At 36.4% G+C, this 27,581-nt stretch overlaps 1 protein-coding gene across 2 annotated transcripts in view; it reads left to right on the forward strand.

Moving 5' to 3' along the window:
* The window catches only part of LOC122474025 (coiled-coil domain-containing protein 7-like), a 347,700-nt gene that overhangs the window by 232,006 nt on the left and 88,113 nt on the right, over positions 1-27,581 (forward strand). For both annotated transcript variants that reach the window (XM_043564967.1, XM_043564968.1), the window contains one exon: positions 563-592. In XM_043564967.1, coding sequence (XP_043420902.1) covers positions 563-592 — 30 coding nt within the window. The remainder of the gene's footprint in view (positions 1-562; positions 593-27,581) is intronic.

Genomic DNA, 27,581 nt, shown 5'->3' on the forward strand with positions numbered 1-27,581 from the left:
GTGAACTGAAATTTCATTCTTAATGATGGACATTTTGTAATAACTTTTTTGTGTGCTTTTAGTCCATTTTACCTAATATTTACACAGTATCTTAGTGTAATTATTTGCATAGAATAATTTTTTCATCATTTTACTTTCAATCTTTTCATATTGCTATGAATTAGTTGTGTAACTTTAAAACAAAAGGCATTGTGGTTGGTTATTTTTTAATCCAATGTAACAGTCTTTGTGTTTTAAATGGAACATTTAATAGATTTACATTTAATGGAAGTATTGATATATTGAGGGTAAATGATTTGTATTTTGTCTTTCTTATCTGATGTGTTTTTTATATTCTTTTAAATTTATTTTGAATGTATTCTTTACCATTTCTTTATTCCCTCACCGATAATCTGTTACAAAAATATTGAATCTAATCCTAAATTGTGAATACCTTATAAAACTATTCTCTTAAAAAGTACTCCCATTATTTCTGTATTTCACATAGTCACTCGGTAAATCACTATCTCAACAATGTGTAGACATCGCTATTTCAACAATATGGTATTTGATTATGTTTCAGAACATGAAAGGAAATATTCCTCGATAATTGGTATGTATTTGAATTACAAATTAATGAATACAATTGTCTTCTTAATGGGTTAAAAGCATCCTTCTTATAGATCAGAAAGTAGATATGTTAGATGAAAATCTTTTACTCAAGCATAAAGTTACATTGTCAATAAGCCAGTCTCAAAGTAAGAAATTTATACCTGTGAAAATGAAAACACTAAGTAGTAAGTATGACAATTTTCAATATCATTGATTTATTTTTAATTAAAGAAAGCAGCAAAACTTTGTCCTTATAATCAATCATGTATTTTGTATGCATCTGTTAGCTCAAATGTATTTATTGTGTTGTTCAATTCTTCTTTAATTGAAGTTCTGTCTATTCTATGTTACTAAGAGATGTTATGTTAAATTCTCCCACTGTGGTTACAGACTTCTCTGTGTTTCTTGGTAGTTTTGCCGGTTTGTTTTATGTATTTGGAAACTCGGTTATTAAATGTGTGCAAATTTGTACTTGTTATTTATATCTGATAAACTGAGCCTTTGTCTCTTTAAAAGTATAATCTTTCTTTCTAGGAATATTTTTGTGCCTTAATGTTTATTTTGTCTTTTGGTAATATAGCTATATGCCTTCTTGTGATAAGTATTTACAGTTTTTTCTTAAGATTTTAGACAGAAGTTAATGGTGCCTATAGCATCTTAGTATTTTCTTATAATGATCGTAACCCACAAGAAAAACCCAACAATATCTTTATTATTTGGTTGTGTCAAACCAAATTAGGACCTGTTGGGATCTACATAACTTTTGTGGGAACACAAATTATCAGTAAACTTGGGCAAATACCTAGCAGTGTGATTGCTGGCTCATATGGCAAGACTGTATTTAACTTTATAAGAAACTGCCAAACCATCTGCAAAGTGCCTCTAGTATTTTGCATTCCAACCAGCAGTGAATCGGAGTTCCCATTGATTGACATCCCTGGCATCATTTGTGGTTTTCAGTGTTTTGGATTTTAGCCATTTTAATAGGTGTGTAATAGTATCTCATTGCTTTAATTTATAATTCCCTGATGACACATATGTAGAATTTCTTTTCAGATGCTTATGTGCCATCTATATGATTTATTTGTTAAGGTATCTGTTCAGATCATTTGCCAATATTGTGATTGGGTTATTTGTTTTCTAATTGTTGAGATTTAAAGCATTCCTTAAATACTATGAATAACAGTTCTTTATCAGATATATATTCCGCAAATATTTTCTTCCGTCTGTGTCTTGTATTATTATTCTCTTAACAGTGCCTTTCAGAGATCAGAAGTTTGTTTTCCTTTTAATTTAACTTATCATTTTTATTTTTTTCATGGATTGTGCTTTTGGTATTGTATATAAAAAGGCATCACCAGTTTGCATTACAAAAACAGTGTAAGAGGGTTCCTCTTTCTCTGCACCCTTGCCAACACCTATTGTTTCCTGTGTTGATAATTTTAGCCATTTTTACTGGTATGAGGTGATATCTCATTGTAGTTTTGTGTCTCCCTGATGATCAGTGCTGTTGAGCACCTTTTCATGTATCTGTTGGCCATCTGAATGTCATCTTTGGAAAAATGTCTATTCATGTCTTCTGCCCAATTTTTAATCAGATTATATGTTTTTAGGGTGCTGAGTTTGATAAATTCTTTACAGATTTTGGATACTAACCCTTTATCAGATATGTCATTTGCAAATATCTTCTCCCATTTGGTAGGTTGCCTTTTAGTTTTATTGATTGTTACTTTCACCGTAGAGAAACTTTTTATTTTGAAGAAGTCCCAAAGTTTATTTTTGCTTTTGTTTCCCTTGTCTCAGGACACATATCTAGTAAAAAGTTGCTATGGCCAATGTCAAGGATATTAGTGCCTGTGTTCCTCCTGGATTTTTATAGTTTCATGTCTCACATTTAGGTCTTTCATCCATTTTGAATTTATTTTTGTGTATGGTGTAAGAAAGTGGTCCAGTTTCATTATCCTGTATGTTGCTGTCCAGTTTTCCCAGCACCATTTGTTGAAGAGACTCTTTTTTCCATTGGATATTCTTTCTTGCTTATCAAAGATTAATGCCCCATAGAGTTGTGGGTTCATTTCTAGATTTTCTATTCTGTTCCATTGATCTATGTGTCTGTTTCTGTGCCTGTACCACACTGTCTTAGTCACTACAGCTTTGTAATATAACTTGAAGCCTAGAATTGTTATGCTTCCAGCTTTGCTTGTCTGTAGTATAGACATTTGAACAATATTTGTTATTCCAAAAACCAATATTTGTTGTTTCAATCCATGAACATGCAAAGTTTTTCAATTTCTTTGTGTCATCTTCAATTTCTTTCATCAGTGTTCTATAGTTTTCAGAGTACAGGTCTATCACCTCTTTGATTATGTTTATTCCTAGATAATCTTATGTTTTGGTGCAATTGAAAATGAGATTCATTAATTAATTTCTCTTTCTGGTTCTTCAATATTGGTGTATAGAAATTCAACAGATTTCTGCATATTGATTTGTATCTTATGATTTTAATGATTCATGTATCAGTTCTAAGTTTTTTAGTGGAGTCTTTCAGATTTTTTACATAAAGTATCATGTCATCAGCAAATAGGGAAATTCTTCTTCCTTGCTGTTTTGGATACATTTTATTTCTTTTTGTTGTCAGATTGCTGTGGCTAGCATTTCCAGTACTATGTTGAATAGCAGTGATAAGAGTGGACATCCCAGTCTTGTTCCTGATCTTAGGAGAAAAGCTCTCAGTTTTTCCCCATTGAGGATGATGTTAGCTGTGGGTCTTTTATATATGGCCTTTTTTATATTGAGATAGGTTCCCTCCAACCCTACTTTGTTGAGGGTTTTTAACATGAATGGATGTTGTACTTTGTCAGATGATTTTTCTGCATCTATTGAAAGGATCATATGGTTCTTATCCTTTCTTTTGTTAATGTGGTGTATCACACTGATTGATTTGTAAACATTGAACCATGCTTGCAGCCCAGGAATAAATCCCATTTAATCATGGTGAATGATTCTGTTAATGTACTGTTGGATTTGGTTTGCTAGAAGAATTTTTGCATCCATGTTCATCAGGGTTATTGGCCTCTGCGCTTTTTTTTAAATGTTTATTTATTTTTGAGAGAGAGACAAAGACAGAGACAGAGTGTGAGTGGGGGAGGGGCAGCGAGAGAGGGAGACACAGAATCTGAAGCAGACTCCAGGCTCTGAGCTGTTAGCACAAAGCCTGAAGCGGGACTCAGACTCACAACTGTGAGATCTGACCTGAGCCGAAGTCAGACACTCAACCGACTGAGCCATACAGGCACCCCAAGCCTGTACTGTTTTTTAGTGGAATCTTTATCTGGTTTTGGTATTAAGGTAATTCTGGCCTCTTATATCAGTTTGGAAGTTTTTCTTCCTCTTCTATTGCTTTGGAATAGTTTGAAAAGAATAGGTATTGACTCTTCTTTATTTTTTGTTTTAATTTAAATTCAAGTTAGTTAACATACAGTGTAGTCTTGACTTCAGGGTAGAACCCAGTGATTCATCTCTTACTTATGACACCCAGTGCTCATCCTGAAAAATGCCCTCCTTAATGCCCTTCACCCATTTAACACATCCCCCCAACCCTCCACCAGCCCTCAGTTTGTTCTCTGTATTTAACTCTCTTATGATTTGCCTCCCATTCTGTTTTTATTTTATATTTCCTTCCCTTCCCCTATGTTCATTTGTTGAGTTTCTCAAATTCCACATATGATTTAAGTCATATGATACCAGTCTTTCTTTGATTTATTTTGCTTAGCATAATACCCTCCAGTTCCATCCACACTGTTGCAAATGGTAAGATTTCATTCTTTTTCATTCCTATATGTATGTATGTATGTATGTATATACATGTATATGTATGTATACATATATACATACATATACACACATATACATACATATATATGTATATATGTGTGTATATATATATGTGTGTGTGTGTGTGTGTATATATATATATATATATATATATATATATATATATGTATATTACCCACATCTTCTTTCTCCATTCATCGGTTGATGGACATTTAGGCTCTTTCCATAATTTGCCTATTGTTGATAGTCAAGCATTTTTGTATCCTTTGTAATTCCTTGTAGTGCAATTGCTAGTTTGTAGGGTAGTTCTGTTTTTAATGTTTGAGGAACCTCCATACTGTTTTCTAGAGTGGCTACACCAGTTTGCCTTCCCACCAGCAGTGAAAAGTGTTTCCCTTTCTCCACATCCTCACCAACACTTGTTGTTTCCTAGGTTGTTAATTTTAGCCATTCTGACAGGTGTTAGGTAGTATCTCTTTGTGGTTTTGATTTGTATTTCTCTGATTATGAGTGATGTTGAGCATCTTTTCATGTGTGTGTTAGCCATCTGGATGTTTTCTTTGGAAAAGTTTCTATTCATGTCTTCTGCCATTTCTTCAGTAAGTTCTTTATAGATTTAGGATAATGAAAACATAACAATGCAAACCCTTTGGGATGCAGCAAAGGCAGCCCTAAGAGGAAAATACATTGCAATTCAGGCCTATCTCAAGAAGCAAGAAAGTTCCCAAATATACAACCTAACCTTATACCTAAAGGAGCTAGAAAAAAAGCATAAAAAAAGGCCAAAGCCAGCAGAAGAAAAGAAATAATAAAGATTAGAACAGAAATAAACTGCATAGAATATTGAAAAAATGCAGAACATATCAATGAAGCTAAGAGCTGGTTTTTGTAAAGAATAAACAAAATTGATAAATCCCTAGCCAAACTTCTCAAAAAGAAAAGAGAGCAGACCCAAATAGATACAATCATGAATGAAAGAGGAGAGATCACAGCCAACACCACAGAAATACAAACGATTATCAGAGAATAGTATGAAAAATTATATGCCAACAAACTGGACAATATGGAAGAAATGGACAAATTCCAAGACACACACAACCAAACCTCAAATAGGAAGAAAAAGAAAATTTGAACAGGCCCATAACCAGCAAATAAATTGAATCAATTATCAAAAATGTCCCAACAAGTAAGAGTCATGGGCCAGATGACTTCCCAGGGGAATTCTACCAGACATTTAAAGCAGAGTTGGGGCGCCTGGGTGACTCAGTTGGTTAAGTGTCTGACTTTAGCTAAGGTCATGATCTCACAGTCCATGAGTTTGAGCCCTGTGTCGGGCTCTGTGCTGACAGCTCAGAGCCTGGAGCCTGCTTCAGATTCTGTGTCTCCCTCTCTCTCTGTCCCTCCGCTGCTCATTCTCTGTCTCAAAAATAAATAAAAACATTAAAAAAAATTAAAGCAGAGTTAATACCTATTCTTCTCAAATTGTTCCAAAAAATAGAAACAGAAGGGAAGCTTCCAAACTCATATGACGCTAGCATTACCTCAATTCCAAAAGTAGACAAAGACCCCACTATAAGAAGAATTACAGGCTAATATTCCTGATGAACCCGGATGCTAAAATTCTCAACAAGGTACTAGCAAATAGAATTCAATGGTGCATTAAAAAAAGTATTCACCGGCAAAGATGAAGTCAAGCTTTCGCTTTTTGCAGATGACATGATATTATACGTGGAAAATCCGATAGACTCCACCAAAAGTCTGCTAGAACTGATACATGAATTCAGCAAAGTTGCAGGATACAAAATCAATGTACAGAAATCAGTTGCATTCTTATACACCAACAATGAAACAACAGAAAGACAAATAAAGAAACTGATCCCATTCACAATTGCACCAAGAAGCATAAAATACCTAGGAATAAATCTAACCAAAGATGTAAAGGATCTGTATGCTGAAAACTATAGAAAGCTTCTGAAGGAAATTGAAGAAGATTTAAAGAAATGGAAAGACATTCCCTGCTCATGGATTGGAAAAATAAATATTGTCAAAATGTCAATACTACCCAAAGCTATCTACACATTCAATGCAATCCCAATCAAAATTGCACCAGCATTCTTCTCGAAACTAGAACAAGCAATCCTAAAATTCATATGGAACCACAAAAGGCCCCGAATAGCCAAAGGAATTTTGAAGAAGAAGACCAAAGCAGGAGGCATCACAATCCCAGGCTTTAGCCTCTACTACAAAGCTGTCATCATCAAGACAGCATGGTATTGGCACCAAAACAGACACATAGACCAATGGAATAGAATAGAAACCCCAGAACTAGACCCACAAACGTATGGCCAACTCATCTTTGACAAAGCAGGAAAGAACATCCAATGGAAAAAAGACAGCCTCTTTAACAAATGGTGCTGGGAGAACTGGACAGCAACATGCAGAAGGTTGAAACTAGACCACTTTCTCACACCATTTACAAAAATAGACTCAAAATGGATAAAGGACCTAAATGTGAGACAGGAAACCATCAAAACCTTAGAGGAGAAAGCAGGAAAAGACCTCTCTGACCTCAGCCGTAGCAATCTCTTACTCGACACATCCCCAAAGGCAAGGGAATTAAAAGCAAAAGTGAATTACTGGGACCTTATGAAGATAAAAAGCTTCTGCACAGCAAAGGAAACAACCAACAAAACTAAAAGGCAACCAACGGAATGGGAGAAGATATTCGCAAATGACATATCGGACAAAGGGCTAGTATCCAAAATCTATAAAGAGCTCACCAAACTCCACACCCAAAAAACAAATAACCCAGTGAAGAAATGGGCAGAAAACATGAATAGACACTTCTCTAAAGAAGACATCCGGATGGCCAACAGGCACATGAAAAGATGTTCAGCGTCGCTCCTTACCAGGGAAATACAAATCAAAACCACACTCAGGTATCACCTCACGCCAGTCAGAGTGGCCAAAATGAACAAATCAGGAGACTATAGATGCTGGAGAGGATGTGGAGAAACGGGAACCCTCTTGCACTGTTGGTGGGAATGCAAATTGGTGCAGCCGCTCTGGAAAGCAGTGTGGAGGTTCCTCAGAAAATTAAAAATAGACCTACCCTATGACCCAGCAATAGCACTGCTAGGAATTTATCCAAGGGATACAGGAGCACTGATGCATAGGGCCACTTGTACCCCAATGTTCATAGCAGCACTCTCAACAATAGCCAAATTATGGAAAGAGCCTAAATGTCCATCAACTGATGAATGGATAAAGAAATTGTGGTTTATATACACAATGGAATATTATGTAGCAATGAGAAAAAATGAAATATGGCCTTTTGTAGCAACGTGGATGGAACTGGAGAGTGTGATGCTAAGTGAAATAAGCCATACAGAGAAAGACAGATACCATATGGTTTCACTCTTATGTGGATCCTGAGAAACTTAACAGAAACCCATGGGGGAGGGGAAGGGAAAAAAAAAAAAGAGGTTAGAATGGGAGAGAGCCAAAGCATAAGAGACTGTTAAAAACTGAGAACAAACTGAGGGTTGATGGGGGGTGGGAGGGAGGAGAGGGTGGGTGATGGGTATTGAGGAGGGCACCTTTTGGGATGAGCACTGGGTGTTGTATGGAAACCAATTTGTCAATAAATTTCATAAAAAAAAAAAGTATTCACCATGATCAAGTGGGATTCATTCCTGGGCTGCAGGGCTGGTTCAATATTCACAAATCAATCAGTGTGATACAACACATTAATAAAAGAAAGAATAAGAACCATACAATCCTAACTCTGGTTTAAATGTTTGACAGAATTTGCCTGTAGAGTCATATGGCCTTGGACTTTTGTTTTTTTGGGAGCTTTCTGGTAATTTGTTAGTGATTCAATTTCTTTGCTGACTATAGGCATGTTCACATTTTCCATTTTTTCCTGTTTCAGTTTGATAGTTTATATGTTTCTAGGAATTTATCCATTTCTCTAGGTTATCCAATATGTTGGCATATAGCTTTTTTTTTAAGTTTATTTATTTATTTTGAGTGAGAGAATGTGTGCACAAGCAGAGGCGGGGCAAAGAGAGAAAATCCAAAGCAAGCTCTACACTCAGTGAGGAGCCTGTTGCAGGGCTCAATCCCATGACTGTGTGGTCATAACCTGAGCTGAAATCAAGTCAATCACTTAACCAACTAAGCCACCCAGGCTACCCAGCATATGGGTTTTTTTTTATAATGTCTTTTACGGTTTTTTGTGTATCTGTGCTGTTGGTTGTTATTTCTCTTCTCTCATTTGTGTTTTTATTTGGGTTCTTTCTGTTTTATTTTTGATAAGTCTGGCTAGAGATTTATCAATATTTTAAATTTTTTCACAGAACAAGCTCCTGCTTTCATTGATCTGTTCTACTTTTTGTTTGTTTGTTTCCACATCAGTTATTTCTGCTCTAATCTTTATTATTTCCTTCCTTCTGCTGGCTTTAGGCTTCATTTGTTGTTTATTTTCTAGCTCCTTTAGGTATAAGGTTATGTTGTTTAGTTGAGATTTTTCTTGTTTCTTAAGATCGGCCTGTATTGCTGTATACTTCCCTCTTAGAATCGCTTTTACGGCAACCCAAAGATTTTGAAAACTTGTGTCCTCATTTTCATTTTTTCCCATGTATTTTTAAAATTTCTTTGATTTCCTGGTTGACCCATTCCTTTTTAGTAATATGTTGTTTAACCTCCATGTATTGGTGCTCTTTCCAAATTTTTTCTTGTTGATGACCTCTAGTTACATAGCGTTGTGGTCAGAAAAGGTGCATGGTATGATTTCAATTTTTTTATTTGTTGAGGCCTGATTTGTGACCTAAATATATCTATTCTGTAGAATTTCCCATGTGCAATTGTTTCCTAGTTAATCTGCTTAGATGATCTGTCCATTGTCGTAACTGGGATGTTAAAGTCCCCTAATATTATTGTATTATTATTGATGTGTTTCTTTAGGTTTTTTTATTAATTGATTTTTATATTTGGCTTCCTCCAACTTGGGGTCATAAATACTTACAATTATTAGATCTTCTTGTTGGAGAGACCCCTTTTTCATGATATAGTGCCTTTCTTCCTCTCTTATTACAGTCTTTGATTTAAAATCTAGTTTGTCTCAAATAAGTATGGCTACTCTAGCTTTATTTTGATGTCCATTAGCATGATAAATCATTCTTCATACCCTCACTTTAAATCTGGAGGTGTCTTTGGTTCTAAAATGAATCTCTTGTAAGCAGCATATCAATGGATCTTGTTTTTTATCCATTCTGATACGCTCTGTCTTTTGATTGGAGCATTTAGTCCATTTACATTCAGAATAATTATTGATAGACATGAATTTTGTGCCATTTAATTACCTGTAAAGTCACTGTTCCTGTAGATTATCTCTGTTCCCTTCTAGTCTTTGTTGCTTTCTTTCCCACTCAAAGTGTACCCTTTAATATTTCTTGTAGACCTGGCCTAGTGTTCACAAACTCCTTTAGTTTTTGCTTGTCTTGGAAACTCTTTATTTCTGTTTCTATTCTGAATGACAACCTTGATGGATAAAGTATTTTGGCTGCATGTTTTTCCCATTTAGCACATTGAATATATCATACCACTCCCTTCTAGTCTGCAAAGTTTCTGTTGACAGGTCTGTTAACCTTACATGTCTGTTCTTGTAGGTTAAGGACCTTTTGTCCCTAGCAGCTTTCAGAATTTTCTCTTTATCTTTGTGTTTTTGTTTGTTTGTTTGTTGCAAATTTCACTATGCTATGCCTTGGTGTTGCCCTGTTTTTTGTTTGTTTGTTTTGTTTTTTTTAGGGGAGTTCTCTGTGCCTCTTGGACTTGAATGCCTATTTCCTTCCCCAGATTAGTGAAGTTCTCAACTAAAATTTGTTCAAATAAACCTTCTGTGCCTTTCTTCCACTCTTCTGGAACTCCTATGATATGTATATTATTGTACTTCATGGGTTCTTGGAGTTCCCTAATTCTCTTGTGATCTGATAGATTTATTTCCCTCTTCTTTTTGACTTCATTATTTTCCAGAATTTTATCTTCTACATCACCTATTCATTGCTCTGCTTCTTCCATCCTCTTTGTGATTACATCCAGTTGGTTTTGCATCTCAGCATTAGCATTTTTTTAATCGCAGCCTTACTAGTTTTTATGGGTTTTTTTGTATGCAGTAAGAATTTCTCTGGAGTCCTCTGCACTTCTTTCAAGCCCTGCTAGTAGTCTAATGCTGTTGTTTTTAGTTATTGTTCAAATATATTGCTTACATCTGTTAAATAAATCCCTGGCTGTGATTTCTTCTTGACCTTTCTTTTGGGGGAAAATTCCTCTGTCTTCTTCATTTTGTCTAGGTCAGTCTTTTGAGAGTTATGAAAGCTTATTATGTTTCCTGCTCCTGTGAGTAATGCTATGTTAAAAAAAAGGTCATACACTTTCCAGGGACTGGTACTTCAGGAAATGTTTCCAGGGTTCGTCCTTGCTTGTAGTGGGGAGCATTTGGACCTTTAACTAGGTGTGCTTTGATTGTTTGTTAAAGTAAGCCTGATTAAAAAAAAATCCTTATCCAGAGAGAGAGAGAGAGAGAGAGAGAGAAAGAGAGAGAGGAAATGGAACAAAGATATAAAGGAACACACACACACACACACACACACACATACACACACACACACACACACACACAAAGAAAAACTGTAAGTCTGATTCCAAATTGGGGGGGGGGGTCAGGGAGCCTGGCCCCTGAACTGAGGCTTTAAAGTACTCTATGATAAGTAGACTTGGTACACATGGGGGGCCTGTGCTGGTCTTCTGGGAAAGAGGCCTGCTGTGCTGGCTCATAGTCAGACCTCCCTAGTAAAGTTATACTTGCAGGGTACAGGGGGTGGGATTTGGTGTGAGCAGCTCCATCCTCCACTGGGGGTGCTGTGTTGCTTACTGAAGTCCAACCATACTGGTGGTGGGGGTGGGGTGAAGGTGGGGGTACGGGGGTGGTGGTGGGGTGGGGATGGTGCCACCTCTCTCTCTCCTTCCCAGAGAGGGGAGCTCATGCCTGCTGCTGTTCAGGAAGCCCTCACAGAAAAGCAAACAATCTCCCTCTTTTGTCCCAGGCTTCCATCAGATCCCTGCACTCACCCTGTCTGTGTCCAGGCCAATGGCATGCCCGGTGCTACAGTTCTGTGTTTTATTTCTGGTGCATGCCTGAAATTCAAAATTCCAAATCTTAATGGAACCACCATGTAATGGCTCTGCTTCCTGCTCCAGAGGAGCATCTTGCTGTGCTGTGTGTAGTGCCATTTTGCCCCAGAAAAGCAGTGGCACAGCCACACATTTGCTTGGACTTTATGGTGAAGCACAGCAAAATGCTGTGATCAGGTTATCTGCCTTCTCTGTATCTGCTTCTGTCCTTTGCTGATGAATGGATCTTTTGTCCCTGGAGAAGCAATATACCCTCTTTCAAATGTAATCCAGGAAGGAGAATGTTCTCTCCCAGTCCAACCCAGGGGATCCCTATACCACATTGTCTCCTCCCAGGCCTCCACCCTCATTCTTCCCAGGAACATCACTGTCCCACCTGGCTTTACCCTGGCAAATGGTGGGTACTTCTAAAACCTCAGTATTTGAGCTCTACTGCTTATAAAAACTTGCAATAATTAGTTCCTCTTGATTCCCCAGTCAGTGGCCTTGGGAAAGTGTTTGTCTTGTGCAAACATGATGTGCTATTTTCTCCCTCTCTCTCATTTTCTTTCCTCTCTCTGTGAAAAGGTCTCCCTCCCCTTTGCTTCACCATGGCTTTTCTCTCTCCCAATTCATGTCTCTACATCTCATACCTGCCACCTTCTCCCATTCTACATGTGGAGATTGTTCTCTTAATCCTCAGATTGATTCCTCAGTGATCAAAATGATTTGATGTTAATCTAGCTGTGTTCAAGGGACAAACCAAGCCTAGGTTCCCCCTACTACTCTGCCATCTTAACTCTCCACTGATTTCTCTTCTTTCTTTCATTCTTTTAGATTGATAACGTTTTTCATCTTTCCATTTTTTTCAACCATTTATTTTAAGAATTTAAACTTTTCCCTAAAATACGTATACCATAATAAAATTGAATAGTAAATTCAAATGTGTTGAATAACTAAGTATAGTTATGAAATGATAAGATTTTCACACATGCACTCAGAAAAAGTACTGTTTATATGTATATGCTTTAACCACAGTCTATAGTAATTCACTGCTACTGTACTGTGGTCCTATACTCATTACATTATAAAACCAAGAGGAAATATTGCTGTGTAGTTTCAATATATAGTTTTTTTAATATATAGTTTTTAAGTGACTTACAATCTCTTATAGTTCAGAAATTGAATGAAGTACTGATAAAGATGCCAAAAGATATTCAAGAGCAATAATACTGAAAATATCTTTAACTTATTTCTAAACAACTTTTATTGTGAAATATATTATGGGATATTTCATAAGACTTGTGTGTAAATTTTAACAATTATATAAACAAAAATAGGATAATCAGTCCTGAGGTAAAGAAATAGAGTACTGATGTCACATAAAATCTTCAGTATATCTTTCACAATTCCCTTCCCTCCCACAGTGGCAATAACTATTTAGATTTTGGGGCAATCATTTTCCTATTTCCCTTTATTTTAGATCAAACTATATGCAATTGCTAATATTCAACCATTTTTGACCTACAACAATGGCAAGTTTTTATGGTTAAACCTAACAGCTTTGCTGTTTTAATATGTATCCATAAATCACAAAGTTTTTGAAGTTTATAAATAAATAATTCTCTAAATATGCTTTCTTATCTTTTTAAAATTTAATGCTATGTGTTCATGTGTAGCTCATATTTTGTTTATTTTAATTGTTAAACAATCTGTTGTATGAATGTACTACCTTTTATCCAGTCTGCTACTGGTGGGTGTATAAGTCAAAGTCTCTGGAAATGAGATGGCACAAATCGAGTAATTTTCAATTTTAATAAAAAGACTGTCTACAAGGGAGGAAGGAATATCTAAGGAATCGTAAGAAAAAGTGTAGCAACTCAGATGTAGAAAAAAGTGGGACAATGTTAACTACCTCTAGTTCTGAGGAGGAAATGAGAAATAATAGTTACTGGAGCTACATGGAGAGATTAGCCTGGCAAGACCTAAGACGGGGCAGGTACATGCCTGGTTACTGTGACCATGCAGGCCATGGAAATACATCCCTTGGACTCATTGTCTTCTTCCTCTGATCTCCTGCTATGGTTTTATTGGCTGGATTCAACTGGAAGCCAAAGTGCAAGGGAACCAATTGATGTACTCCATGTATGTTAGATTTGGGGGACATATAGCTAACTAGAGAAAGTTGAAGAATGATTGTAAATGTGAAATTAAAGATGTCTTCTTGGTCTACCTCTTTTACCCCTCAATATCCCCATTTTATTCTTCATCCAGACAAATTTGTGTATCCAATTTAAGGGACATTAGGTCCTATTAGAATCTATATGATTCCACTCATATGTGGAATTTAGGAAATAAAACAAGTGAACATAGCAGGGAAAAAAAAGAGAGAGCCAAACCAGGAAACAGACTCTTAAGTACAGAGAACATAGGGCACCTACGTTGCTCAGTTGGTTAAGTGTCCAACTCTTGATTTCAGTTCAGGTCATGATCTCACAGTTGTGAGATTGAGCCCCATGTCAGGCCATGCTAAGCGTGGAGCTTGAGATTCTCTCTCTCTCTGCCCCTCCCCCGTTCACACGTGCTCGCTCTCTCTCTCTCTCTCTCTCTCTCTCTCAAAATAAATAAAATTAAAAATTAAAAACAGAAACTATATAGAACAAACTGAGGGTTACTGGAGGGGATGTGGGCAGGGATATGGGTTAAATAGGTGATGGGTATTAAGGAGGGCACTTGTGATGAGCACTGAGTGTTATATAAATGATGAATCACTAAATTGTATACCTATAACTAATATTACATGGTATGTTAACTAACTAGAACCTTAAAATTTTGAAGAAAGAAAAAAATAGAATCCACTTAATTAAAGAATAGTATCAATATGGTCTTACTCCCATATGTAACCTAAAACATTGTTCACCACCAATGTTCTGTATATAAAGTGGCAGAGGAGAAAAAGGGGGTGTTGTTGTAAAACAATTAATGAGCATAAACATTCTCATGTTGCCACTTCTATAACTACAGTTGCCACTTCTAGAACTAGCTGTGAAGGTGCTTAGTTGCCACTTCTATAACTAGCTATGAAGATGCTTAGTTACCATAGTTGCTTTCTCACATTTCATTTCGATATTCTCATCTTTGCCACTACCTGCTAGACAGGACTTATCTGGTGAAGTAACCCAAAATTTTACTCTTATAATAGTTGATTCTTTGATGTTTTTATTTTTATTAAGCTGTTGCATTTTTCCATTATCATGACTTTTGTGCAAGGGAGTATTATAAGGTGACCCAGTGAATACCCTGGGTTTTGAATATAGTTTTTCTTGCCTTCATGAATTAGGACCAACTCAATTCCCTGTTGATTACTGGTATCAATCCTGTGACCAGTACGTAATCTTTGTCTACCTGTTCATTTAATGGCATAAGAACCTCAAATGTCAAGATGACAATCACAGCTTGTAGTTAATTGGACACATGACTGTTTCTTTAGTGGGAGATTTCTTTCCCTTGGGCACAAGGACCTCTGTAATCCATTTAATGAATAACATTGGGAAATGATGTGAAAATTATTTAAATGAGTTAATAGGTGTTTGGGATATGGGGTTAGGCTATGGGGTGGATATTGGCATCTATTCTAAGTCTGGTCTAAGTGCATCGTGTATATCAACACTGCAGTCTCTCAGGGTGTTGTCATATATATCATAGTAAGTGAGATGTCACCCAGCCATTTTACTCTTTCATAAAAGTTGCTGCTTCTAAATGGTGGAGTTTCTATTAATACCAGTGAATTCCATTGGTAAAACCCATTGTGGCACATCACTTTCCATAAAACATGTCCCTTGTTGGAGATGATATTGTATATGATACTATGACAGTGGAAAAGATTCAAGTTAATAAACAATGATACTAGTAGAAATTATATAGGCAGAGAAAGCAAATAAGTACATCAAATATATATCTAATCCATTAAGGGCAAATCACTGCCCTCTCTATGATAGAAATTTTAGTGTAATCAATCTGCCACTGGATGGTTTCATATTCCCTCTGGAAAATGATGTTATATTGATGAGTTCAGTTTTGTCCTATGCTCTTGACAAGTTGAGCACTCAGCAATCCCAGAATCCTGATCATTCTTAGTGAGAAAAACTCTATTATTAAGTCTTTGCAGATGCTTCATTATGGCTATCATAGCTTTCTTCTTGGTACTTTAGGGCCATGAGATAAGCACCAGTGTAGCAGAGGAGTAAGGCTAACTGCCATTCATAGGGCAGACCATTAAGCTAAGAGCTTACACTTTAATAAATACCCTTGTGCACATTTACAAAATAAAGATATTTATATCTTTATGCATTCGAATCCTATTCTAAGGAGTCATGGACATAAATGTCGCCAAGACTCTCATCATTTTTTCAATCTCTGTTTTTCCAAGTCCCTGACTACCTGGCCAAATCCATTATCTTCTATCCCCAAATTAATGTACATCTAAATCTCAGACAATATTTAGTTCTACATATAGTGAAGCCCTAGCTGTACTGCCCAAGTTCTGCCCACAGAAGGATTTCTCTTTACCACTGTCTCTCAGGCCCTCCCTTTTAGTGTGACTATAATACAATATCAAAAGTTAATATGTAAATATATAAAAAGAATAAGCAATCTAATATAAAAATGGGCAAAATATAGAAATAGATTATGAAGCTGTTTTGCCACTCAATATTATTAGTAGGAATATTTAACAATTTTTAAAAACCTCCAAATAGGGATGCCTGAGTGGCTCAGTCAGTTGAGTGTCCAACTCTTGATTTCAGCTCAGGTCATGATCTCATGGTTTGTGGGAATGAGCCCTGCATAAGGCTCTGCACTGGCAGTGTGGAGCCTGCTTGGGATTCTCTTCCTCCTTCTCTCTCTCTCTGCCCCTTCCCCAATCATGCTCTCTCTCTCTCACTCTTTCTCTCTTAAAATAAATAAGTAAAAACATTAAAAAATTTTAAAAACCTCTAAAAAAACCCTCAAAATATGTATCAATGGCATTAAATATTTTTACTCATATGAATCTGTAGTATTTTAATATCTGCACTTTCCCTAAAGAGTTGGCACATTTTTATCTACCTTTATCTCAGGCCTCAGTTCTTAACCATATATATATATATATATGTATATATATATATATATATATACACACACACACACACACACAAACATACATACAGATACATACATACATGTTGTAGACTCTAGGTCTGAAGTTCTGTCTTGTCCAGCAAGAGAGCGGGATTCAGGATTAAAATGTGAGAGATGGCTACTGTCTAGGAGAAGACAAGAGCCCTGATTAAGGGTTCTTGCTCTGTCTTTATTAGAATCAGAAGGCTTATAAACATGGTGATGGATGTGCACAAAGAGACAATAAAACTGTGAACATTAACTCATGGGCATGAGGGAAAGGGGGTTTTGAAAATATGCGGTGTTAGGGGTTTGGGTTAATATAAAATCCTGGCACTGGGCAGAAGGTTGTGAGACACCACCTCTGTTTACCTAAACTGGTCTAGGGGACAAGAAAGACAGAACATGCTACCTCAGGGTCAACAAGGCACCTTTCTTTTGCTAATTAGCTCCACTCTGGGCAACTTCACCCCAAAGCAGTCTATAGCCCTATTTATTTGTTTACCTGATTTGGTCCTTCCTTCCTGTGAAAGCAGCTTTCTGCTATTGTACTAAGTTGGGGGGGAGTGCATTTCCACCCTGAATACCTAATCTTGTTTACCTCTTATACCTTTGTTCTATACTGGAGCCTTTGCCCCACCCTAATTATTTACCTAATCTTGTTTACCGAAACTGGGGTGTGAACATCCTATGGCTTTCTGATTCTTTATGCCTTGTTAACCCATTAGTGCAAACTCAGGGAATTCCTAAGCTTATTCCCCATACATACATACATTCATACATATATATGTAAAAACTCAGGAATTGTGTTTAGTTCACTTATTCCCAAATGCTAATTTTCTTAGAAATTACAAGAGTTTATTTAACTGATGGTTATTTAGCTGTGCAATTTAATATAGAAAATCACCAACTTAACAAAATGAGAAAATAAATACATCATTGTGTTTCAACACCCTTTCAGAGTAAATGTGTGTAGATGTATGTTTCTCTTTAAAGTATTTCAAACATCTATTTTGTATATGTAAAGATGCCTCAGATATCAGATCTAGTAGACTCAAAATCAAAAGATCATCCTCAAATTAAGAAACATACAATTGTCCAAGTGGAAGTGTTTAGTGTATACAATATCAAAAATAACTTAAAATAAAAAATAAAAATTAATACAAATAACTTTAAATTGCATAAATAGTCACATTCAGAAAAGTTAATTTGGGATGTAATTACAAATAGAAAACTAACAAATTATGATTTTTACATGTGGACTTATAATGGAAAACATTTTGTTACTTATTAAACATTTAATATCAAACAGTTAATAAGCAATGCATGTAAGAAACTTTATGAGGGAAGTACTACCATTATCACCATTTAAGAAATGAGGACAGTAAGACATGGTGTAACTTGCCTAAAACTCATAATTAAATATGGACTTCAAACCCATATAATCTAGCTATTTACTCTGCTATGACCCCAAGAGAACTAGAGAAAATCTTGGAAGTATCTGATTGTACTCTTTAAAAGTAATACAAACTGTTTACTCTAACCTCTCATGCAAACCCTTCTTTTGTTCTTCCTTTCTCTTTTGCTATAATTTCTCTGTTGCTATCAGAATTTCTTAAAATTGATCACAGTAGTATCCCATTATTTGGGGCTTCACTTTTCATGGTTTCAGTTACCCAAGGTAAACTACAATCTAGAATTAGGTGATCATCCATCTGAAATTTAAACAGAATATCAGTAGTTGCCTAACACTTGTTACAGTACCTAAATCATTCACCTCACTTCATCTCATCATGTAGCATTTTATCATATTATAGCACCACAAGAAGAAGGGTGGGTACAGTACAATAAGATATTTTGAGAGAGCAACCATATTCACTTTTTATTACAGTATATTGTTACAATTGTCCTATTTTATTCTTATTGTTGTTCATTTCTTCTGTACCTAATTTATAAATTACACTTTGTCATAGATATGTATGTACAGAAAAAAACATAGTATATCTAGGGTTTGGTATTATCTGTGATTTCACACATCCACTAGGGGTCTTGGAACATATTCCCCATTGATAAGGGGGAACTACTGTATGTATACAGCATGTACTTGATATTACCATGATTATTATATAGAAGACAGTATGTTCCTCAGTTTCAGATGTTTAAGTAATAAGAAGTGTTGATAAAGTGATGAAAACAATGTCAGTTATGTGTTTTCCTATTTATTTTTATAAAAATTTCATTTTTATAGATATACAGCCGTTCCTGTTTTTAAAAAATTACAAAATAAATAATTCTTTTTTAATATGATGAAGAAAATCTATTTCTAACCAATATCCCAATGGCATATTTAATGGTGAAATAAAATATTCAATTAAAAAAATTGCTGTCTATTACTACTAAATAAAACATTGTTATAAAATGCCTAACCCATGTAATAAGAAAAATAATCTGTTATAAATATTGAAAGAGATAATATAACATGAATGCTATTTACAGATTATTATATTTCTACCTTTAAAACCTAAAATAATCAAATAAAAATTGAAATATCAATACAGAAAAGTTTAGCAAACTGACTAAAAAAAATTTGTTACAGGAAACAACATTCCTATATACTACAGCATTGAAACAAGTAAAGACATAATAAAATAACTGATAATAAATAAACATCAGGAAATATGCTGATCTCTTAGGATGAATTAATAATGAAGCATTAAAAACTCCTAAAAGAAAGGCTTCTAAAACTTACTTGTAAACAATTTATTTCCAGTCAAAATGCCAGTAGTAATTTGTTGTTTTTGTTATTGATGACATTTTATGACCATGATTCTAGATTTATCCTGAAAAGAATTTACATACTTCAGTATCAAATAATTGAGTACAAAAAGAGGATAAAGCTTGGGAAGCAACACTAGATAAAATTACATATTAAAAAGTTTCAATAATATGGGGCTCCTGGGTGACTCAATCAGTTAAGCATTCAACCTTGGCTCAGGTCATGATCTTGCATTCTGTGAGTTTGAGCCCTGAGTAGGGCTCTGTGCTCATAGCTCAGAGCCTGGAGCCTGCTTCCAATTCTGTGTCTCCCTCTCTCTCTCAAAAGTAAATAAACATTAAAAAATTTTTGAGAGGAGGAGCCAAGATGGCAGAACAGCATGGAAATTTTTTGTGTGTCTTGCATCCATGAAATACAGCCAGGCCAACACTAAACCATCCTACACACCTAGAAAACTGATTGGAGGATTAATACAACAATCTGCACAACCTGAATCACAGAATTCAGCAGGTACATGGTGCAGAGAGGTGAATTTGGGGAGCAAGAAGCCGCAAAAGGTAGGGAACTACTTTTGCAGGTGGAGAGAGAATGGAGACTGGGAGAGGGACAGAAAACGGGAAAAGCACTCCTCCCCAAAGCAGCTGCAGAGAAAGTGGAAAATTGGAAATAGCCACAGGGACTGAGCTAAAAAAGGAGAAAGGAGATGGTTTAAATTCCATTAAGACTGTAAACAAGGGGAGCATAAAGGCTGCAACTCCACAGCTCGATACCTGGCAGTGCTCTGGTGGAAAGGATGAATCCCCAGGAACAGAGTGGGTCCAGGAGGTTCTTGGGCCACATGGGGAAAAGTGGTTCCACTGCTGGAAGGACATTTGGTACAGATTGTTGAAGCCACCTGGTCCCAGCAGACCCTGGAAGGCGGCCATATTTGCTGGTGCTGGGGCAAGGTCGCTAAGGGTGAATCCTGGTGCCAGATGTGTGTTGTGATTTTCCATAATCCCTGACATGCTGCTGCTTCACTGTCTCCTAAACTTTTTCAGGGCAGTCAGCTACCTGGCTTCAGTCTCGGGGCACCGGCAGCAGCAGGGTCCAGAGTGCATTCCTGGGTGTAGCCGATATTTGGCCATTGCTCATTCGGCCATTGCTCATTTGGCCATTTCTCGGTGAGACCCTCCTGCAGAGGGGCTGAACAGGTCAAAACCGCAGTCCTTTGGAAGTAAGGGGCCAGGGAAAACAGCCGCATCTGAGACAAAACAGGAAAGAGGTACTGCCTGGGGCCTGGTCACGGAGAGTGAAAAATCAGGGAGTGGACAAGAGCTGAAGACAGAGGACGGGTGCGCAATTACTGATCTGGGAGAACAGACTGGGTGGCACTGGGTGGCGCCATTTTCACTGCTCCCACGCATGTGCATATGCACCTATGAGTGCCACAACAATCCACCCCAGTAGGCTAGCAGTACCATCTAGTGGAGAGCAGAGCTGTTACACTGAGCCCCGCCCAACTGGGCCAACTTTGCTCTTCAAGAACACAAGTCTCACTGCAGGCTTAACTTATGGACTATAAAGAGCTACATACACTGACTTCTAGGGGAAAATGAAACAATTTCAGACCTACTTCAATCTGTTAGCAGGTTATTCTATTCAAATTTCTTTTTTTTCTTTTTCTCTTTTACAATTATTTTCTTTTTCTTGAATACAGAAGGGAAAAATTCATTTTTATTTTCAATTTTTATTAAAAATATTTTTCTTTAATTTTTATTACTATATTTTTTACTTCTGTATATTTTTTAAAAATTCTATTTTACTTCCATCATTTTATTTTAGTCTACTTCAGTGTATTCATCTTTTCAAATTTTCAATTTCCTTTTTTTCCTTTTTCTTTTTTCTCTTTTTGTTTCTTTTGTTGAATGCAGAAAGAGAAACACTTCATTTTTACTTTAAATTTCTATTTAAAATATTTTATTGAATTTTTATTACTATATTATTTGCTTTTATGTAAATTTTTTCAAATTCTATTTTACTTCAATCATTTTATTTTAGTGTACTATAGTGTATTCACTTTTTCAAATTTTCAAATGATTTCTTTTTTCTTTTTTTAATCCTTTTCCTTTTTCATTTCTTTTCTTTCTTCTTAAATACAGAAAAAGAAAAAATCATATTTTTAATTTTAATTAAAAATATTTTTCTTTAATTTTTTCTACTATATTCTTTATTTTTGCGTATATTTTTTCAAATTCTATTTTACCGCCATCATCTCATTTTAGTCTACTTCAGTGTATTCATTTTTTCAAACTCTCAAATGATTTCCTTTTTTTTCTCCCCCCCCTTTTTTTTCTCTAATCTGTCAAACCACTTTCAACACCCAGAACAAAAGACACTTAGTATCTAGCATCATCTATTTGATTTTTGTGTGTGTGTTTTTAATTTTTAATTTTATTTTTTTTAATTTTAATTTTTTTAATTCCAGTTTTTCTACCTCATTAATTCCTTTTCTCCCTTCAAAATGACAAAACAAAGGAATTCATCCTAAAAGAAAGAGCACGAAGAAACAACACCCAGGGATTTAACAAACACAGAAAGCAGAAAGATGTCTGAACCAGAATTTAGAATCACGATAATAAGAATACTAGCTGGAGTTGAAAATAGATTAGAATCCTTTCCTGCAGAGATAAAATAAGTAAAAAATATCCAGAATGAAATTGAAAATGCTATAACTGAGCTGCAATCACAGATGGATGCAGCAGCAGCAAGGATGGTTGAGGCAGAACAGAATCACTGATATAGAGGAAAAACTTACAGAGAATAATGAAGCAGAAAAAAAGAGGGAGATTAAGGCAAAAGAGAACAATTTAAGAATTAGAGAAATCAGTGACTCATTAAAAAGGAACAACATCTGAATCATAGGGGTCCAAGAAGAGGAAGAGAGAGAAATAGGGATAGAAGGGTTATGTGAGCAAATCATAGCAGAACACTTTCCTAACCTGGGGAAAGACACAGACATCAAAATCCAGAAAGCACAGAAGACCCCCATTAGATTCAACAAAAAATGACCATCAACAAGGCATCTCATAGTCAAATTCACAAAATACTCAGGCAAGGAGAGAATCATGAAAGCAGCAAGGGGAAAAAAGTCCCTAACATACAAGGGAAGACAGATCAGGTGTGCAGCAGACCTATCCATAGAAACTTGACAGGCCAGAAAGGAGTGGTGGGATATATTCAGTGTGCTGAATCAGAAAAATATGCAGCCAAGAATTCTTTATCCAGCAAGGCTGTCATTCAAAATAGAAGGAGAGATAAAAGTTTCCCAGGCAAACAAAAATTAAAGGAGTTTGTGACCACTAAACCAACCCTACAAGAAATTTTAAGGGGGACTTTCTGAGGGGAGAAAAGATGAAAAAATGTATACAAAAATATAAATACCAAAAGCAACAAAGATTAGAAAGGACCAGAGATCACCACCAGAAACTCCAAGTCTACAAGCATCATGATGGCAATAAATTCATATCTTTCAGTACTCACTCTAAACATCAATGGACTCAATGTTCCAATCAAAAGACATAGGTAACATAATGGATAAGAAAACAAGATCCATCTATATGCTGTTTACAAGAGACCCACTTTAGACCTAAAGACACCTTCAGATTGAAAATAAGGGGATGGAGAACCATCTATCATGCTAATGGTCAACAAAAGAAAGCCGGAGTACCCATACTTATATCAGACAATCCAGACTTTAAAATAAAGACTGTATCAAGGGATGCAGAAGGGCATTATATCATAATCAAGGGGTGTATCCACCAAGAAGACCTAACAATTGTAAACATTTATGCGCCTAATGTGATAGCATCCAAATATATAAATCCATTAATCACAAACATAAAGAAACTCATCAATAGTAATACCATAATAGTAGGAGACTTCAACACCCCACTCACAGCAATGGACAGATCATCTAATCAAAAACTCAACAAGAAAACAATGGCTTTGAATGACACACTGGACCAGATGGACATAAGAGATATATTCAGAACATCTCATCCTAAATCAGCAAATAAACATTCTTCTCCAGTGCACATGGAATGTTCTCTAGAATAGACCATATACTGGGACACAAATCAGCCCTAAGTAAGTACAAAAAGATTGAGATCATACTGTGCATATTTTCAGACCACAACGCTATTAAACTTGAAATAAATCACAAGAAAAAGTTTGGAAAGGTAACACATACTTGGAGACTGAAGAACATTCTACTAAAGAATGAATGGACTAGCCAAACAGTTAAAGAGGAAATTAAAAAGTATATGGAAGTTAATGAAAATGATAAGACCACAACCCAAAACCTCTGTGACGCAGCAAAGGTGGTCATAAGAGGAAAGTATATAGAAATCCAGGCCTTCCTAAAGAAGGAAGAAAGATCTCACATACACAACCTAACCTTATGCCTTAAGGAGCTGGAAAAAGAACAGCAAATAAAACCCAAAACCAGAAGCAGACAGGAAATAATAAAGATTAGAGCAGAAATTAATACTATCAAAACCAAAAAAACAGTAGAACAGATCAATGAAACCAGGAGCTGGTTCTTTGAAAGAATTAACAAAATTGATAAACCACTAGCCAGTTTGATCAAGAAGAAAAGGGAAAGGACCCAAATAAATAAAATCAATAATGAAAGAGGAGAGATCACAACCAACACAACAGAAATAAAAACAATAATAATATTATGAGCAATTTTATGCCAATAAAATGGGTAATCTGGAAGAAATGGACAAATTCCTAGAAACATACACACTACCAAAACTGAAACAGGAAGAAATAGAAAATTTGAATGGACCCATAACCAGTAAAGAAATCAAATTAGAAATTAAAATTTTCCAAAAAACAAGAGTCCAAGGCCAGATGGCTTTCCAGGGGAATTATACCAAACATTTAAGGAAGAGTTAACACCTATTCTCTTGAAGGTGTTCCAAAAAATAGAAATGGAAGGAAAGCTTCCAAACTCTTTTTATGAGGCCACCATTACCTTGATTCCAAAACCAGACAGAGACCACACTAAAAAGAACCATAGGCCAACTTCCCTCATGAACATGGATGCAAAAATCCTCACCAAGATATTAGCCAACTGGATCCAACAATACATTAAAAAAATTATTCACCACGACCAAGTGGTATTTATACCTGGGATGCAGGCCTGGTTCAATATCCACAAAACAATTAACGTTATTCATCACATCAATAAAAGAAAGGACAAGAACCGTATGATCCTCTAGATAGACACAGAGAAAGCATTTCACAAAATACAGCATCCTTTCTTGATAAAAACCCTCAAAAAAGTAGGGAGAGAAGGATCATACCTCAAGATCATAAAAGCCATATAGGAACGACCCCATGCTAATATCATCCTCATTGGGGAAAAACTGAGCACTTTCCCCCTAAGGTCAGGAACAAGACAGGGATGTCCATTCCCACCACTGTTATTCAACATTGTATTGGAAGTCTTAGCCTCTGCAATCAGACAACACAAAGAAATAAAAGGCATCCAAATTGGCCAGGAGGAGGTCAAACTTTCACTCTTTGCAGATGACATGATACTCTATAGGGAAACCCAAAAGATTCCACCAAAAAACTGCTAGAACTGATTCATGAATTCAGCAAGGTCACAGGATATAAAATCAATGCACAGAAATCGGTTGCATTCCTATACACCAACAATGAAGCAACAGAATGAGAAATCGAGAAGTTGTTCCCATATACAATTGCACTAAAAACCATAAAATACCTAGGAATAAATCTAACCAAAGAGGTGAAAAATCTATACACTGAAAACTATAGAAAGCTTATGAAAAAAACTGAAAAATACACAAAAACATGGAAAAAGATTCTATGCTCCTGCATAGGAAGAACAAATAGTGTTAAAATTGTCGATACTACCCAAAGCAATCTACATATTCAATGCAATCCCTATCAAAGTAACACCAGCATTCTTCACAGAGCTAGAACAAATAATCCTAAAATTTGTATGTAACCAGAAAAGACCCCGAATAGCCAAAGCAATCTTGAAAAAGAAAACCAAAGCAGGAGGCATCACAATCCCAGACTTCAAGCTACACTATAAACCTGTAATCATCAAGACAGTATGGTACTGGCACAAGAACAGACACTCAGATCAATGGAACAGAATAGAGAACCCAGAAATGGACCCACAAACGTATGGCCAACTAATCTTTGACAAAGCAGGAAAGAATATCCAATGGATTAAAGACAGCCTCTTCAGCAAGTGGTGCTGAGAAAACTGGACAGCGACATGCAGAAGAATGAACCTGGACCATTTTCTTACACCATACACAAAAATAAACTCAAAATGGATGTAAGACCTCAGTGTAAGACAGGAAGCCATCAAAATCCTCGATGAGAAAGCAGGCAAAACCTCTTTGATCTTGGCTGCAGCAACTTCTTACTCAACACATCTCTGGAGGCAAGGGAAACAAAAGCAAAAATCAAAATAAAAAGCTCCTGCACAGCAGAAGGAAACAATCAGTAAAACTAAAAGACAACTGACAGAATGGGAGAAGATATTTGCAAATGACATATCAGACAAAGGGTTAGTATCCAAAATCTATAAAGAACTTATCAAACTCAATACTCAAAAAACAAATAATCCAGTGAAGAAATGGGCAAAAGACATGAATAGACACTTGTCCAAAGAAGACATCCAGGTGGCCAACTGACACATGAAAAAATGCTCAACATCATTCATCATCAGGGAAATACAAATCAAAACCACAATGAGATAACACCTTACACCTGTCAGAATGGCCAACATTAACAACTCAGGCAACAACAGATGTTGGGAAGGATGCGGAGAAAGAGGATCTCTTTTGAATTGTGGGTGGGAATGCAACCTGGTGCAGCTGCTCTGGAAAACAGTATGGAGGTTCCTCAAAAAACTAAAAATAAAACTACCCAACGACCCAGCAATTGCACTACGAGGCATTTATCTAAGGTATACAGGTGTACTGTTTCGAAGGGACACATGCACCCCCGTGTTTATAGCAGCACTATCAAAAATAGACAAAGTATGGAAAGAGCCCAAATGTCCATCAATGGATGAATGGATAAAGAAGATGTGATACACACACACACACACACACACACACACACACACACACACACAATGGAGTATTATTCAGAAATCAAAAAGAATGAAATCTTGCCATTTGCAACTACGTGGATGGAACTGGAGGGTATTATGCTAAGTGAAATTAGTCAGAGAAAGACAAAAATCATATGACTTCACTCATATGAGGACTTTAAGAGACAAAACAGATGAACATAAGGGAAAGGAAACAAAAATAATATAAAAACAGGGAGGGGGGACAAAGCAGAAGAGACTCATAATTATGGAGAACAAACTGAGGGTTCCGGGAGGGGTTGTGGGAGGGGGGATGGGCTAAATGGGTAAGGGGCATTAAGGAATCTACTCCTGAAATCATTGTTTCGCTATATGCTAACTAATCTAGATGTAAATTTTAAAAAATAAAAAATAAAATTAAATTTTTTTTAATTTCAATACTAACTAATAAACTTCAGATCAATGGAGCAGATTAGAAATTCCAGAAATTGGGTTGCGGCAAGATGGCGGCTTAGGAGGGCGCTGGGCTCACCGCACGTCCTGCTGATCACTTAGATTCCATCTACACCTGCCTAAATAACCCAGAAAACCGCCAGAGGATTAGCAGAACAGAGTCGCCGGAGCCAAACGCAGACGAGAGGCCCACGGAAGAGGGTAGGAAGGGCGGCGAGGCGGTGCGCGCTCCACGGACTGGCGGGAGGGAGCCGGGGCGGAGGGGCGGCTCGCCAGCCAAGCAGAGCCCCCGAGTCGGGCTTGCAAAAGCGGAGGGGCCGGGCGGACTGTGTTCCGACAGCAAGCGCGACTTAGCGTCTGGGAGGTCAGAAATTAACAGCTCTGCTCGGAAAGCGGGAAGGCTGGAGGACAAAGGGAGGGAGAGCTGCTGAGCCCCCTGACAACAGAGCTCAGTTTGGTGGGGAA

The sequence above is a fragment of the Prionailurus bengalensis genome, chromosome B4 (genome assembly GCF_016509475.1).
Source record: "Prionailurus bengalensis isolate Pbe53 chromosome B4, Fcat_Pben_1.1_paternal_pri, whole genome shotgun sequence".
In the NCBI taxonomy this organism is placed as follows: Eukaryota; Metazoa; Chordata; class Mammalia; order Carnivora; family Felidae; genus Prionailurus; species Prionailurus bengalensis.